An 18,359-nucleotide genomic window follows, 5' to 3' on the forward strand; every position below is an offset into this window, starting at 1 on the left:
TCCTCCATCCATGGGATTTTCCAGGCAAGAGTACTGGAGTGGGTTGCCATTGCCTTCTCCTAGAATGAGATGCAAATCATGACAAATGAGTCTAACCATAATACAAATATACGAAACAACCTCACTGAAAGTGATGGGAAAAATAGGAGCTCACTTAAGTGGCTTTGGAAAATGGCATTTTGGTCAGAAATGATAAGGTTAGAAGCAAAAGGCACGTACATAGTGATCTAGTTGATCAATTTGTTTCTCATGGTAGATGGGTTAACACTTCTGAAACTGATTTATTTGTACAGATGGAAGTTGGTAGGAGACAGATTTCACACTTTCTGAAAAGCAACTTACAGATCAAGCAGAAAAGGAAGGTTAGACTAAATATTGTGCCACTAGATTAGAGTCAGAAACATCTGTTTGAACTCTTGTTTCACCCAATGTATATACAGATGATGAAATATACAAACAGATACACATATGTGTGTATACATGAATTAATACAATGCCTAGCTCTGTCCACTTAAAAAGTCTAGAAGCAGTGAAACCCCAAAAGCAACGAACATGCCCAGTACCCAGATCTTGGTTTTTAAATGTTATTCATCGGTAAAAGGAACTAGAGCTCTTTGGAGAAATGACTGATTCTAAAGTTGGAACAGAGAAAATGTATAATAAGGTGAGGGTATCTTACAATGACAGAAAGTAGAAAGTGCTCAAAAATAAAAAGATTAGGGCAGATCAAATGCACAGAGGAGCTAACTAAAAGATCTCCCAATAGTCACAAGTGGAACAATTTCTGTAACAAAATTAATAAAGTAGTATTGCATTATAACCCAAGAATAAAATTAACGTCAGTGAGCTCATGCTATTAAAAACAAGTGATTGAATAAGTAAATAAATGGGAGAGAAAAGACAAATCTTTACAGAAAAAATTCAGACATTCTCCTGCCAAGGAGGTGTAGTTTAACTCCACTGAGGGTGGACTGGCTTTGGTGACTTGCTTTCTTCCATAGAACAGAGCTTGGAAAGAAGAAAATGACAACTTCACAGTGGGAAAACCTGAAAAACACAAATTAACCAAGTGATAGGTTAAGATTGGAACAGGAGATGGCAACCCACTCCAGCATTCTTGCCTGGAGAATCCTATGGACAGAGGAGCCTGGTGGGCAGCCGTCTATGGGGTCTCACAGAGTTGGACGACTGAAGCGACTTTAGATCACCATTGACACCTTGTAAATAAATGTATCCCTGATAAAATCGGATGATTAGGTTAGTTCACCTTTGTAGTAGTTTTCATGAAAATCCCATATCTCTAGTCTAACCAAGAGAAAAATATCAGAAGAACAAGCTTAAGGGGCATTTGACATGAAACCTGGCCTCAAGAAAAGACTGGAAGTTTTACAGAACAAAGAAAACATTATGACTCAATGTTGTGCTGTATCCTAAATTGAAACAATGCCATTTGCAGCAACATGGTGCTGTTCTATCAGTCCGTCGTGTCTGACTCCTTACAACCTGATGGACTGCAGAACGTCGGGCCTTCTTATCCATGCAGCAGCATGGATGAACTTAAAGATCAGTCGTTATACTGAGTAAAGTAAGTCAGACAGAGAAAGAGAAATATCATGACACTCCTTATATGCCGGAGCTAAAAAGAAATGATACAAATGAACTGATTTACAAAGCAGAAACAGATTCTCAGACTTAGAGAACTATGTTTTCCTGAGGGGGAGGAATGATGTGGGGAAAGGATAGCTAGGGAGTTTCAGATGGACATGTACACACTGCTCTATATAAAGTGGATAACTAACAAGGATCTACTATATAGCACAGGGAACTCTGCTCATGTGGCAGCCTGGATGGGAGAGGAGTTTGGGGGAGAATGGATACATGTATGTTCATGGCTGAGTCCCGTTGCTGTTACCTGAAACTATCACAGTACTGTTAGCTTACTCCAATACAGAGTAAAATTTTTTGAGAAAAATGAAAAAGCAAAAAGAAAAAATTTGAAAAGCACATTAATGAAAGAAGTGATGAAATCCCAAAAATGTTTCTCTTTGACTAATATTTATATTTTTTAGCTTTTTAATTTCTTTACTATTTTTTTATTGAAGGATAATTGCTTTACAGAATTTTGCTGTTTTGTTTCAAACCTCAACATGAATCAGACATAGGTTTACATATATCCCCTCCCCTTTGAACTTCCTTCCCATTTCCCTGAAGAATTTATTTATAGGGCAGCAATGGAGAAACAGACATAAAGAATAGACTTATGGACATGGGGAGAGGGGAGGAGAGGGTGAGATGTATGGAAAGAGTAACATGGAAACTTGCATTACCATATGTAAAATAGATAGCCAACAGGAATTTGCTGTATGGCTCAGGAAACTCAAACAGGGGCTTTGACTAATATTTAAATATTTTTGAGCAATTATTGTCTTGTTAAAGTTTTGCTTGAACCCCGCTTACATGGTAAAAATGTTTCTGAATACTAATAATTGTTACCTGTTAGCTCATATTATTCAAATACCAGGACAGAAAGCAAAATAAACTTCCAATGTGCTCTGTGTATAAAGAAAGTCAGAAAATACATATCGATTTTTAATTTCTATAGTAGGAGAAATAGAGAATATATAATATTTTGAAAAATGTGATATCACCAAGATTATTTTCAAGAAGTATACTTCGCAGATGGAAAATACTAGTTTTCCAATGCTAACATTATTTTAGCATCATCCTCTTTTCCGTATTTTGAAATTTTGAGTTTTTTGAGCTTGTTTTTTTTTTGGTGCTAACTAAAAACTGAGGCTTATATGAAATAACAGGCTGTTCAATATTCTGTCAGTTGTGAATGTGTTTGTGTTTTTCTACATGATTGTGTTCTTGAAATTAAGACAAAAGAAAAGCCAACAAAAAGTTAACAGTACCTGTTAGATTGTATTATCACCTTATAAAAAAAAGACTTGATATTTATTTTTTATAAATTTCAAATCCTTTCAGGATTAAATGAAGTAATATCTGAAAAGTGCTTAGCACAGTGCAGTAAAATATTCAGTAATCTAGGTAAATTAATTTTTAAATTTGGAGAAGTCAATTTGTACAGTGAAGCACAATCATAGTAAAGACTAAGAGAACTATGTTAAATATGGAAGATTAAGGAATTAGTGACATTTAGAAATAATGGGCACATTATATCATTGGTTAAAAAGAGATTTCTGTAGAGAGGTATAATATTTTAAAGAAAAATGATCAAGAAGTGCGTGAGAGACTTGATTTTTTGGTTAAGTGGAGAAATTAGTGATCAGGAAGAAGTGGAAATATTTGATGGACTTGCAAATGTGAGAAGCTAAGGCCTACATAAATGTTTTCAGGTTCTAGTATTATAATTACATGGTGTTGAGTGTTGAGCTTACCAGATGGTTGTTTTAGATGAAGTCTATTGCAGTTGAGTAGGAAATGGCAACCCACTCCAATATTCTTGCCTGGGAAACCCCATGGACAGAGGAGCCTGGCAGGCTACAGTTCATTGGGTTGCAGAGTCAGACAGGACTGAGCAACTAACACACACACACACGTAGCAATTGAAGAGAACAAGACAAAAGTAAGAAGGGACTATTACAAAGCCCCAAAGAACATATAACCAGAACATAAATAACGTTCCTCTTTTACAGCCTACATAGAGTTACTTTTTAATTACACTCATTCTGTTTGAAAATTTAGTAACAAATTGTTTTGATATCAAAATAGTTTTCCTTTTATCATCATTTCTCCATATTGGAACTTAATGGAAAACTCTTACTAATGCACCACTCCCAAATGTTTATATATATATATATATATATATATATATATATATATATGAATGAAATCCACAATTGAAATACATTTCTTATTGTGCTTTTTATTATTATTGAATGGTGACAACAGATAAAACTGTCTTTTTCTATTGAGTTAAAACTCATGTACTTAAACTGCATTACCATCGTTATTCATTACACTATTGGAACTGCTACTTTAGACTACTAAGAGGTGTGTGTGTGTGTGTGCTCAGTCGCATCCAACTCTTTGTAACCTCATAGACTGTAGCCCGCCAGGCTCCTCTGTCCATGGAATTTTCCAGGCAACAATACTGGAGTGGTTGACATTTCCTTCTCCAGGGGGTCTTCTCGATTCAAGGAAGATCAAACCCACATCTCTTGTGTCTCCTTTATTGTCAAGTGGATTCTTTACCACTAAGAGGGTAAGGTTTATCAGACAGTAAAGAATCTGCCTGCAATGCAGGAGACCAGGGTTTGATCTCTGGGTTGGGAAGATCCCCTGGAGAAGGGAATAGCAACCCACTCTGGTATTCTTGCCTGGAGAATTCCATGGACAGAGGAGCCTGGCAGGCTGTAGTCCATGGGGTTGCAAAGAGTTGGACACAACTGAACGAATAACACCCTTACTTAAGAGGGTAAGCCAATATATTTCTACTCTTTATAATTACAGACTGAAGGGGAATGAAATAAAAAATCTCAAAACCTGAAGCTTGTATGTGGAGTATATTTAGAGATTATAGTGTATACTTGTATTGGAATGAACTGAAAAGCAAACTATAAAAAATTAATGTGCTGGAAAAAATGTTTCAAAAAATAAAGCAGTTGAATTTAGGTATATTTTAAGAGAACCAGGGGTTGACTGGCTCTCCAGCTAATAAATCCTAACATCTTAAAATGTATTATTTAAAATCCCCTTCAGAACAATGTAAAGAAACATGGACTATTAGCATTCATATATTTTCACTGCGTTAACACTAGTGTAGTTTAACACTAGTGAAGATGAATTTAAATATATCATTATGTACAGTTGCTATTTAAAGCCCAAACTAGTGTCTGAAGCCCAAACTAGTGTTTGATATAGGGATTATATTTAGAATCCTAGCATTTGGTGGTGGTCATAGTGGTGTTGATGACCTCCCCCCACCCCTTTTTCTTAAACACGCAGTGTTTGCATTCTGTGCAAAATGGGTATGGCCCTTTAAATTATTTTTCTCAGTCATCTGCCCTGTTAAAATACCACCTTTCTCTATTTAAAAAAATGCAAATGGTAAAGACTTAAGCTCAAATACGAGCTGCTTTCTCACATCTTCACAAGGAGCTGGCAAATACTGAAGCTCCTTTGGAGCAAGAACCAGTCATATTTAGATCCCAGAAGAACTATCTTTTTTTTTTAACCTTTTTATTTTGTATTGGAATACAGCTGATTGGACTTAGAAACTCATACTGAGTGAAGTAAGTCAGACAGAAGAGCCATCCTGAGTCCAGCTCACACATCTGTACCATTCACCCACTGGGGTTTGCCTTTTCTCTTTGGACCAGACTTCAGCAGAAATCACCGAACTAACACAGGTATCACCAACTATACCTTTAGCTATTTATCTCAGTATATATCATTATAACCAGTGCTACTTGATTGCATATATGGAGCACAAAGAATAGAGATTTTAAAAAGTAATTCAGTAAATTTAATCTTGTAGGAAAAAGAGCTAAATTATTCAGATTTGAAAATTATTTCGCAAGGTAAATTACCTTATATTTTTTCATGGTTTACCATTGAATACAACCAATAGTGTTGTTAGCCAATATTTCAATATATCTCTTGGATTAACTGAGTGGATAGACCAAATGATCACATCAATGAAGGCAGGATATGAATAATAAAATAATTATTTAATCAGTGATCAATTGTTCTTGTCTGTATAACAGTGTGTATCTCTATTTCACACCTACATCCAGAATTTTCTTATATATGTGATGTAGCTTCCATATTCCTCATATATTCCAAATCTGGTAAAGAATTTTTAAAAGCATTATAAATCTATTTCTGTGCAATTGTGTTGTCTTATGAGAAATTATCTTTAGGAAATTTTAAATGCTATAAGTGAATATTATGAACACAGAGGCCTATATATTTTAATCATATTGTAAAAGATAACAATGGAGCATAATTCTCTGAGGAAATTAAAATATATAAAAAATATTTTATTTGATGACACATTGGCAAACTAGTAAACATAAGAATTTTTAATTTGCTTGTTATCAGAATTCTATTATATAGAACATTGTTGTTATTATCAAAATTAAATTTAAACTATTTGAAGTAAATTAACTTTTCAAAAATTGCAAATATTAATATTAATTTCATATAAATATATTAATATAAGTACTTATGTATGAATATTAATTTATTTCAAGGAAAATTAGTTGCTTTTAACCTATATCTTCAAATATTATGGACACAATGCCACACACCTTACACGATTACTTGATTGCAAATAAACCAATTCGAATCACAATTCTAGGACTTTCATTTTAAACAACTTGTTGGAAGAGGTTTTTTCAGAGATAATGGGAAGTGAACTGCCTTTAATCATGAAAAAAGAATGAAGATAAAAAGATAGAAAAATATCAGGAGAACTGTGGAAAGAAATTTTAGAATACATTATGTTACACTATCTTTACAATACAAAATGACTCAAAAATTCTACTGGCATTTTTCTGGATAGAGACAGTTTTTAAGTGTAGTATGAATATTTAATATATCATAGCACTGTTACCCTTTTAAAGTTGAACTATATACCACATTTAGATAACTCCAGGTAATAGGTGCAATGATATCTAAAGAGATGTTCACTGATAATTTTAAGAATGGGAAATAAAATAATCTGAGATAAAAATCTTTCTTAAAAGAAAATTGCAAAAGTAAAATCATGCATCAGTAATTAAATGGCATGAAATCATGATGTCAGTAATACACAAAGAACCCAGATAGAACCTGAAAACTTAGTTTAAAAAAAAACAAAACTGTAGATTTATGTGTCTTAGAATTGTTATTAAAATTTTTTAGAGATGAGTGGAAAAAATGCAACATATGCAACGGTGAAACACACTCCTTCCAAAAAGCCGACAAGAAAAGAAAGTGAGTGTTTTTTTTTTCCCCAATCCCTACTGAATTATGTATTATTCTTTCCCTTGGTAAATAATTTTTATAAGGAATTTCATTTTAATTTAGCATATGACACCTTAAGTCTAACTCATTCTCAAGATTTTGTCATTTAAAAGATTTACCTAGTGGACTTTACGTAGTAAGAAGAAAAAATTGCATAAATCTCCTTTATTTGGAAAAAAAACCTTTTTCAACTCTATTCAAACATATTTATAACCTACATGCTTTCTGAGAAATAGTGTGAGTATTAAAAGATTTCTCTTTTAATCTCCAGAGACAAAAGAGCAGCTAATTTACACAGAAGTGAAAACAGTCACTCCACAGTCCAACCAGACAAAGATAAAAAGACCTGAATCACATAAAGAAAAAGGTAAAGTTTATGTAGAGGCCTAGATTGTTGTTGTTTAGTCACTAAGTCATGTCTGACTCTTTTGCGACCCCATGGACTGTAGCCTACCAGGCTCCTCTGTCCATGGGATTTCCCAGGCAAGAGTACTGGAGTGGGCTGCCATTTCCTTCTCAAACCAGGAATCAAACCTGCGTCTCCTGCTTGGCAGGTGGATACTTTACCACTGACCACGGGGGAAACTGACCTAGCTTACATGTCCTCCACTTGCTCAGTTTATCGTGGTACCAAATTATTAAGCCTACCCAGTTTCATGAGGCTACCTAAACTATATCCTATAACCTAAACAAAAAAAAGTAGTATTGAAAATGAAATGTCCATATTTAGTATATTGCAGATAATTAATGTAGTTTGTGTGCTATATACATAAATTTGTACCTGAGCAATCAAGTGGGAAAATTCATTCTTTTCAATTTGTTTGGAAACAATTGTGATTCTCCTGATGTCATTATCCACTTGTTCTATGAAGTTTCAAGAAACAATGCATGATTAACATTATCTGATACATGTTGGAGTTATAATTTCTTCTACTGCTGAAACTATAGCAAAGTTCCAATGAGAAAATGATGGGTATTTATATATATATATGTGCTTTGTATGCATGAAAGCACACAACATTTACAAAATTATAAATATACTCTGACATGGGTCAATAAAATTGACTTATACAGATATGTTTTAGAAGTATGTTTGTATTTCAAAAACCAGATACACATTTTTGATATTTACTTTGTATTCATAAATCATAGAGATGAATCACAGGATTATTTTGATAAAGTTAGAATAAGTGACTTTCCTAAGAGATACATGTTAGCAGAACAGAATAACTCTCAGTTCACTGATGTTTCAAATTGTTCATTCTCCCTTTCAATTTATAATTTCAAGTTTAAAGACATTCAAGAGTTAAGGTCTTGAATTTATGGAACATCTCCCTCTAAATCCTGCTCTGTAACTTAATCTTTCCTCTGCTGATCTCCTCAGCCTCTTTTTTTTTTCCCCTCTGGACAGGGTCTTCAGTTCCATTTCCTTGGCTTTTCACGGTAGTGATTCTCGGAATCTTCTGTTTCCTTCTCCTTTTAACCACAGGAATCTTAGGATTTATGGGTAAGTTAAACAAGCCCTGTACCCTGAACCAAATGTCTCCTCCCTTGGAAATTACTATTTTTACCAGTCTTCTTTTGCTAGTAGTTCCGAAGCTATGATCTCCAGTGTTACCCAAGAAACCTTTCCACCATCACCACTAATGTAATCACATGGACAATTACCAAGTTCCTCACAAGTTTCTAATGTCTTCTTTACTGACACAGTCTGGATCATATTCAGGACACTTCCAGGAAAGACTATATTTCAGATTTTATTGATAACTGCTCATACTTTGTGAACATAAATTTCTCTGTACTCTCTGACCTTTCATAAATGGTCCAATCCTCCTGCAATTTCCATTCTGCAGTTCAAATTTACTTTTTTAAATTGTTTATTCTCACAAACACCTAATACAACCCAACAATGCTTTTTCTCCTATACTATTACAGTCACCTCCTAAAGTCAACAGACTTTCAAAATCCTATTGCAACTGCCAGATAAACTTCTCCAAGTATATCTATGGTCATGTCACCAAAATGCCAAGAAACTCTCTCATCCTGTACTGAGTTATGTTAGAATCCCCCTACTTCTATTTGCTTTTGTGAATCACAGTTTAATTTCAACCAAATGATTTTGAGCTTTCCTCCCTATGTCCAAATTGTCCAAATTCAGATAACTTTAGATCATTTTCTGGTCCCTACTGTTTCTCTAAGTCTCTCTGCCACAGCACGTTTGTTTATGCTATTCTCTTCATCTGGACAGCCTTCCTCATGTAGCCTGCCTCTGCCTATGGACATTTTAGACATCCCTCAAGGCCCATCCCATAGGACATGGATGACTTCTAAATCATCCATGATGTATTTTCTAATTCCCTGACTTGACATCAGTTCTCTGTCTAAAACTCATTTTGTGACTTTTATTATTATTTTCTATTGGGGTATAAATTGCTTTACAAAGTTCTTTTTTGTTCTGCTATACAATGAAGTGAATCAGTTATATGTATACATATATCCCCTCCCTCTTGGACCTCCATCCCACCCATCTAGGTCATCACAGAGCACCAGGCTAAGCTTGCTATGTTCTATGACAAGTTCTCACTAGCTGTTTTATACATGGTAATGTATATTTGTCAGTCCTAATCTCCCAATTAGTCCAACTCCCCGCTTCTCCTCCATGTCCACACGTCCGTTCTCTACCTCTGCATCTCTATTCCTGCCAAGCAAATAGGTTCATCAGTACCATTTTTTCTAGATTCCATATATATGCATTAATATATGATATTTGCTTTTCTCTTTCTGACTTACTTCACTCTGCATAACAGGCTCTATGTTTGTCCACCTCAGTTTAATTGACTCAAATTCATCCCTTTTTATGGCTAAGTAGTATTCTATGTTTATATGTACCACAATTTCTTTATCCACTCATCTGTCAATGGACATCTAGATTGCTTCCATGTCCTGACTATTACAAATAGTGCTGCAATGAACATTGGGGTACATGTATCTTTTTGAATTATGGTTTTCTCAGGGTGTATGCCCAGTAGTGGGATTGCTGGGTCATATGACAGTTTTATTCCTAGTTTTTTAAGGACTCTCCATACTGTTCTCCACAGAGACTGTATCAATCTACATTCCTGCCAATAGTGCAAGAGGGTTCCCTTTTCTCCACATCCTCTGCAGCGTTTACTGATAAACCAAACTCTTTGCATTGTATGCCTGTGTGTATACATATAATCATGTATATAACAGATGTATATTACTTCTATTAACATACAATTCTCAGACCATATATTCCCACTTTTACTGAGTAAAATTCAGTGACTTCAAGTATATTCAGAGGTGCACAACCATGAATCAAACTGTTCACCATTCAGTTGTGTCTAATGCTTTGTGACCCCCATGAGCTGTGGGCAACCAGGCTCTTCTGTCCATGGGACTTCCCAGACAAAAATACTGGAGAGGGTTGCCATTTCCTTCTCCAGGGGATTTTCCTGACCCAGGGATCAAACCCAGATCTTCTGCATTGCAGGCAAATTCTTTACCATCTGAGCCACCAGGGAAGCCTAACTTTTGTCAATATTAGAGCATTTTCTTTACTCCAGAAAGAAATCTCACACTCATTAGCTATTGCTTCCCATTTCTCTCAAAATTTGCTAGCCTAAAGCAACCAATAACCTATTTTATGTCTCTCCAGATTTTCCTATTCTGGACATTTCTTAAACGTGGAATCATATAATACAAGGTCTTCTGTGACTGGCTTCTTTCACTTAATATGATGCTTCCAAGGGTCATTCATGATAGGATATATCAACATAGCATTCCCTCTAATTGCCAAAAAATAATCCACTGTATGGATATAATTAATCTATATATTAATCTTCTATCAGATATATAATTTGTAAATATTTTTCCCATTATTTGTATTACTTTTCACTCTCATAGTAACTTTTCATGTGTAAAAGTTTTAATTTTGATGAAGCCCAGTATACTCTTACTTTGATCACTTGTGTTCTTGATATCATATTTAAGAAACCATTGCCTAATCCAGGATCACAACGTTCACCTATGTTATCTAATGTCATAATTTTAACTTCTTCATGTGTGTGTTTGATCCATTTTGAGTTAATTTTCATATGTGATGTAAGGTGAATATGAGGTATCTTTCCATTTATTTAGGTCTTTAAGTTTTAATGATTTTCTTTTTAAAGTACATGTTTTACACATGTTTGTTAAATGTATTCCTGGATATTTTATTATTTTTGATGCTATTATAAATGGAACATTTTTCTTAATGTTATTTTCAGATTAGACATTGCTAGTGTTGAGATCATAAGCTTTACCTTAAAAATCCAAATACCTTAGCATTCCCAAAGGTTTTTTTATGATGTAATTTTTTATCTTCCTATATGGTGTTATCTCTCTAAAAAGAACAGGAATAAAACTCCTGAACATTAACTGACATATTAAAATTTAAATTATGCCTATTAGTTTGCCCCATGTTACGCTTTCCTAGAGCTAATGATGTACAGTAAAGTTTTCCAGGGTCGATTACCAAAGCCTCCACTGGACAATGGAACACAAGAAAATTCCACATCTAAAACCATGACTCTCAAAGAGAAACCACTTAACACAGGTATGTAGACATAAAGACTGAGACAGACAAGTTTCTTCTCTGTTTCTCTCAATCACGGGATAACCTGCTCAAATTGGATTTTATTTTATTTTATTTTTTTTTAATTTTATTTTTTTTTTATTAGTTGGAGGCTAATTACTTTACAGCATTGCAGTGGTTTTTGTCATACATTGAATTAGCCATGGATTTACATGTATTCCCCATCCCGGTCCCCCCTCCCACCTCCCTCTGGATTTTATTTTAGAATCAGCCAATTGTGGAGTCCAACTTCCATTTCATTTAATTGGGGGAAAAAAAAAAAAAACTCAGTCTTTCCCAGTGGTTAGATTCTTCTGTATACATGATACATTCTTTTAAATCACTGTTTCACAAAATAATACTTTTTCTACCAAAAAGTTCTACCTCTCCTTCAGCACATTCTCTAATCATTATTATATGATCTCTTGTGGATATGTAAATCAGGTACTAGGTTTATGTACCTGATATACATAAGCAGGTACAATGTATCAATGCTAAGTTAAGATCAGTTCTGTACCTATAGAATTTACTTAGTCTAGAGAATGCTTCCTTTGTGGCTCAGCTGGTAAAGAATCCGCCTGCAATGCGGGAGACCTGGGTTCTATCCCTGGGTTGAGGAGATGGTCTGGAGAAGGAAAGGCTATCCACTCCAGTATTCTGAACTGGAGAATTCCATGGACTGTATAGTTCACAAGGTCGCAAAGAGTCAGACATGACTAAGCGACTTTCATTTTCTTTCTTTCAGAGAATACAAAGAAGTTGTTTTCCCTTGTGAACTTCTATCTGTAGAGATTGTGAGAAAAAACATCAGTTTTCTAAGATATATTTCCTAGAGAATTTTAATAGTATTATGCATAGATTTGAAGGGATGTTAAGTCATCTCCCTAAGGCCAGGAACTTAGAAATGAAGTCCATCCATCTCATGAAACCAATGGTTTTACAAGGACTAGAAAGGATTCCTCAGTAGCTAAGTTCCAGAGCATTCCTTTCAATATGCACACTGAATGGTCTCCGGACACAAAACTCTTTTGTTTTCAAGGAAAGGAATGTAAAAGTAAATGGTCGTGTTGTGGACAGAAATGTTACTATTTTTCGGATGAATTGAAGAACTTTGAAGAAAGTAAAAAAGTCTGCAAGGAAATGGACTCCACACTTCTTAAGATAGAAGATAAGGAAGAACTGGTGATGTATTTCTGTTTTCCATCTCACCCTGTATTCATCTGGCCATCTAGCCATTAGTCGTTGCCTAAATCTATTATTTTTTTTAAAGCTGTGCTGGGTCTTCCTTGCTACCCTTGGGCTTTCTCTAGCTGCGGTGACAGGGCTTCTTATTGAGGTGACTTCCCTTGTTGGGAATATGGGCTCTAAAGCTTGGGCTCAGCAGTTGTAGTGCATAGGTTTAGTTATCTGTTGCATGTGGAATCTTACTGGACTGGGGATCCAAGCTGTGTCCCCTGCATTGGCAGACAGATTCTTAACAACTTGATCACCGGGAAAGTCCTGTTAGCTAAATCTTAATGCTTGGTAATATTTGAGTGTCCATAGTTTACAGTTGTAAGTTGATTCAGATCTAGAGGGTTCTCATCTTAAGGTCAGAAATATAAGTGGAAATGAAATTAAAATTTCATTTAATTCATCCAATTCATCCACAGTTAGAACTTTTCCAGTAGAGCAAATGTAAAGAGGAACATGAAACAATTTGGAAAAAAATTATACTTAAAATATATCATTTTATCTGAGATAATTGTATTTTCATACTGATAATTTCATGGAAATGTAGCTTCTCTCTGAAAAAAATGTCATTTTACCTTCAAAAAAATCAAGAAATACAACAATACCACTGAGTTTAGGGTAAAAGGAAGAACTCAGTATGAATTTTAAATTGAAGATCAATTAATTCCAACTCATATTAAATTTTGACTCATACTAAGGCTATGGTTTTTCCAGTGATCATGATTGGGTGTGAGAGTTGGACTGTGAAGAAAGCTGAGCACCGAAAAATTGATGCTTTTGAACTGTGGTGTTGGAGAAGACTCTTGAGAGTCCCTTGGACTGCAAGGAGATCCAGCCAGTCCATCCTAAAGGAGATCAGTCCTGGGTGTTTATTGGAAAAGCTGATGCTGAAGCTGAAACTCCAATACTTTGGCCACCTCATGCAAAGAATTGGCTCATTGTAAAAGACCCTGATGCTGGGAGGGATTGGGGGCAGGAGGAGAAGGGGAGGACAGAGGATGAGATGGCTGGATGGCATCACCGGCTCGATGGACATGGGTTTGAGTAAACTCTAGGAGTTGGTGATGGACAGGGAGGCCTGGCGTGCTGTGATTCATGGGGTCGCAAAGAGATGGACATGACTGAGCGACTGAACTGAATTGAACTTCAAAGAAAATTGAACTAAATATTTCATAATCCATATCAATATCCTTGATTTGAATAGAGAAATAATTCACTATTATTCTTTCAAGAAATATATATACTTACATTCAAAGTTAAGGAGGATCTTTTCATATTCTCTCACAGATAAATAGATACTAAGACTCATTCAATTATTTATAATAGTACAGTTATCCATATCCTTGGCTTTTAACAACTCATAAACAGCTATAAAAATATGAACTTGAAAACCATCAAGAAAACAAAGCAAATCTAAACCCGAAAAGAAGACATTTGCAGATCCGAAGTAACCTCCTTTTTATTCCAAGGGGTTTCCCTGGTGACTCAGACAATAAATAATCTGCCTGCAATGCAGAAGATGTGCGTTCGATCCCTGGGTCGGCAAGATCCCCTGGAGAAGGGAATGGCAACCCACTCCAGTATTCTTTTTTTTTTTCCACTCCAGCATTCTTGCCTGGAGGATTCCATGGACAGAGGAGCCTGGTGAGCTCAAAAATTAGCTTTAGAGTCTAGAAGCCCTAATCTTTCATGTAGGATATCTTCATCAAGAAGTAAGAGCATCTATGGAAACCATGAAACTGAATGTCAAATCTTATAAATAGATGATATATATGTAATTTTTTTCTGGGTAGAGAGACTAAGTTTTTGCCATATTCTCTATGGTAAAAGAAACAAAGGAAATTAAAAACAAACTAAGGGTAAAAATTAAAGCAGAATAGGGAAATACAAAATTTATAGTCATAAACTCTCTCTTTAGTTCCCTTTCACACATTACTTTGCTTATAATAAAACTGGTTATATTTTCTTTCTAACATGTTTTAGGAAGATCACATGAGGTAATATATGTGCATTGTTGTTGCTTGTTGTTGTTTAGTTGCTAAGTCATGTTGACTGCGTGAACCCTGCCAGTCTCCTCTATCCTTGGGATTTCCCAGGCAAGCGTACTTGTGTGGGTGGCCATTTCCTTCTCCAAGGAATCTTCCAGAACCAGGGATCAAACCCTCATCTCCTTCATTAGCAGGCAGGTCCTTTAGCCCTGAGCCACCAAGGAAGCATGAATATATATGCATACATGTAAACATTAACTTACAAGATGAACATCAGTTACATTTGTATTTATCAAGTAATATCCAGACACCTGTATAAACATCTCATCTGGTAGAATAAGGACCACTTCTTCAAGATGCTCACTTCACAAAAAATAAGCACAGTAATTGTGAAACAAAAATTTAAATGACATTGGTAAAAACCTCACATCTATCACACCTAGACCTCAAAATACAAAGCAATTTTGTTCTTGAGCTACAAGTGTCAGTTTTGAAAGTAAATTAAGATATTTCAGTCTGAAGATTAAATAAGATAGGTACAGGACTTCCCTGGTGGTCCAATGGTTAAGACTTTGCCTTCCAACACACGAGGTATAGATGTGATCCCTGGTCAGGAAGCTAAGAGCCCACATGCCTCTTGGCTAAAAATCCAAAGCATAAGACAGAAGCAATTTTGCAACACATTCAAAAAAAGCTTTAAAAAAATGACCCACATCCAAAAAATCTTAAAAAAAAAAGATAGGTAAGCTAAGAGAGTGTTATTTTATGTCTCATTTATGCCACTATATTTAATAAATATAACTAAGATTCAATTATTTTATCATTTGAATAGAATCAGGATGAAGTTGATCTTTATACTTTTTGTTACTCAAAATAATAAAAATATTAAAAAGATTATTATTTCATTACAGAATTTTGAAAATACTTTTTTCCTAATAGAATATATCTCTTTTTATTGCAGAACTTCATTCAGAGCCAACTATCCTATTTCTATTGGATTGGATTATCTCGTAAAGGAGCCGGAAATCAATGGACATGGGAAGATAAGTCAAGGCCTTTTCTCAAATTGTAAGTCTCTAGAATAGATAGTAAATAATATGTTCCATATTCTAGTTTACATTTAGAAAAGTATTTAGGGAAATGCACACATTCAATATATAGACAAATATGCATACATATATGGACATACACAGGTGATTCAGTGGTAAAGAATCCACTGGTAATGCAGGAGACACAGGAGACAGGTTTGATCCCTGGGTTAGGAAGATCCCCTGGAGAATGGCAACCCACTGCAATATTCTTGCCTGGGAAATCCCATGAACAGAGGAGGCTGGCAGGACTACTTCCATGGGGTTGTAAAGAATCGGACATGACTTAGCGACTGAGCACACACAATAGCATTGCATGTACATAGACACACACATACAAAGAATTTAAGTTCAGAAAATGAGTATATATAGAGATGGAGGCTTTTCAGCTTGACTGCTATAATCCTCAAAAATATGCCTTAGGAAAGGCTTGTAGCTCAGTTGGTAAAGAATCTGCCTGCAGTGTAGGAAACCCAGGTTTGATCCCTGGATTGGGAAGATCCCCTGGAAAAGGAAATGGCAACCACTCCAGTATTCTTGCCTGGAAAATCTCATGGACAAAGGAGCCTGGAGGGCTGCAGTCCATGGGGTTGCAAAGAGTTGGGCATGACTGAGTGACTAACTCTTAAGGCACCAAGGGATAGTTTCTTGTAAGGAAAGAAAAAAAAAATGCCTTAACTTTAGACCAATATTTCTTATGTTTGCATTAGTGAATGTCTATTTTACATTATTTATATGCTTTTATTTTATGTTAAGTGATTGGAAAGAGTCAGACAGAGGACACTGTGCAAGTATTGCAGCAATGAAGATGTCTGCTTCTGACTGTTCCAGATTCATGCACTTCATTTGTGAGAAGTAGATAGCTTGTCTTGCTACCTAATGAAACACACATACAACAACTTTTCCTTATAAAAACTCAGACCCTTGGAAGTCCAGTCTGTATATCTCTCATTTCAGAATGCTTTGTTATGGGCTGCACCTGTATTCTAGCTTGATAGAGATACATTGTGGACCCTCCACTTCTGCCTCTTTCAAACATAGATCCCAGATCACACCAGTTAGGAGCACAGGTTGGCAGAGTGAGAAAGTATCAGTGTTTCTCAAGAACCTTAGGACTGTGTAGTCAATTTCTGCAACTCACACAGATTTAGTCAGTAATCTTGCAAACTGTTGTCACTGTCATGTACATTTTACCTGGGATTTAATGCCAAGAATAAGTGAAGTCATTATTCTGTGTCAATTGCATATGCATTTGCTTGATTCCTTACATTTTAGCAGAAAGACAGGATACTAACTGGAAAGAAAATAAATAGTATCTTGAATCAGATCCATGTTTGTGACCTACACCACAACTAACAGCTTGAGTGCTTTCTGGCAAGTCCAAACTTCTGGGTGTGTTTCCATATTGCAAAGTGGCTGTACCATTTTGTATTGTATTAGCAGTGTATGACAATTCCATTTGCTTGTGTCCTGCCAATATTTAATACTGATAATCTTTAAAGCTATTTTTAATAAAGTTGTGGTATAATAAAGGTGTGCTTATATTTGTATATCTCTAATGAATAAATGATGTACAGCAACTTTTCATATGATTTTATTAACCACAGATCTCCTATGGTAAAGTACTGATTAAAGTATCTTGCCTGTTTTTATTGGATTGCTCACTTTCTTATTAGTGAAGCACTATAAGAGGGACTACTATGATAAGAGTTCTTTCTTTATATATTTTGGATGCTAATATTTTATCAGACATGTGATTTATAAATATTGCCTTCCAGTATACCTTGTATTCTCTTAACATTGTTTTTAGAAGTTTAGATGAGCAGAAGATTGTAACTAGATGAAGTGCAATTAATGTTTAAATTTACATTTTTATATTTAAGAATTTTTTAATTAAGAAATCTTTAATTAATCTGAACTTGAAATTTTCTCTCCTATGCTTTCTTCTAGAAGCTCTGTTTACACTGAATTTTATGTTCCATTTCAAGTTAATTTTTGTATATAATGCAAAGGGTTGAATTCTTTAAAAAAAAATTTTTTTTGCAAATAGAAGTCTAGAAACTTTAGCACCACTTTTGTGAAAATTGTACTCTTCTGTTAAATTATCATGGCACTTTTGTCAAAAATCAATTGACCGTTTATGCATGAATCTATTTCTAAACTTTCTACCCGGTTTCATTAACCTGAATATCTGCCTTCTTTCACCAATATCTTGATTACTGTGAATTTATAGAAAGTCATGAAGCGATGTGAGTTCTCCTGATTTGTCTTTTTCAAAATTGTTTTTACTTTTTTTAATGCAAAGAAAAAAAACATTTACTTAGTTGTCAGTTTTTATTATAATTCCATTACCTGGTATGGTACATAAAATCTTAGCTATTTGAAAAAAAATGGCTGATTCTAAGATAGGGTGATCCTAAGGCTGATTCTAAGAAGAGC

The 18,359-nt window shown here is 34.9% G+C and overlaps 1 protein-coding gene across 2 annotated transcripts in view; it reads left to right on the forward strand.

Moving 5' to 3' along the window:
• Window positions 1-17,610, forward strand: part of LOC110149163 (natural killer cells antigen CD94-like) — a 22,609-nt gene extending 4,999 nt beyond the window's left edge. Inside the window, exons 2-9 of one of the 2 annotated variants that reach the window (XM_020911538.2) lie at window positions 5,227-5,375; window positions 6,874-6,945; window positions 7,247-7,342; window positions 8,387-8,482; window positions 11,474-11,593; window positions 12,651-12,793; window positions 15,794-15,900; window positions 16,677-17,610. In XM_020911538.2, the coding sequence (XP_020767197.2) occupies window positions 6,876-6,945; window positions 7,247-7,342; window positions 8,387-8,482; window positions 11,474-11,593; window positions 12,651-12,793; window positions 15,794-15,900; window positions 16,677-16,779 (735 nt within the window). In that variant the 5' untranslated portion in view covers window positions 5,227-5,375; window positions 6,874-6,875 and the 3' untranslated portion in view covers window positions 16,780-17,610. Of the gene's footprint in view, window positions 1-5,111; window positions 5,376-6,873; window positions 6,946-7,246; window positions 7,343-8,386; window positions 8,483-11,473; window positions 11,594-12,650; window positions 12,794-15,793; window positions 15,901-16,676 lie in introns of those variants that run through there. The other variant, XM_020911540.2, reaches the window with a different exon arrangement.
• Window positions 17,611-18,359: the final 749 nt, after the last annotated feature.

Source organism: Odocoileus virginianus, unplaced genomic scaffold, assembly GCF_023699985.2.
Source record: "Odocoileus virginianus isolate 20LAN1187 ecotype Illinois unplaced genomic scaffold, Ovbor_1.2 Unplaced_Contig_11, whole genome shotgun sequence".
Taxonomy (NCBI): domain Eukaryota; kingdom Metazoa; phylum Chordata; class Mammalia; order Artiodactyla; family Cervidae; genus Odocoileus; species Odocoileus virginianus.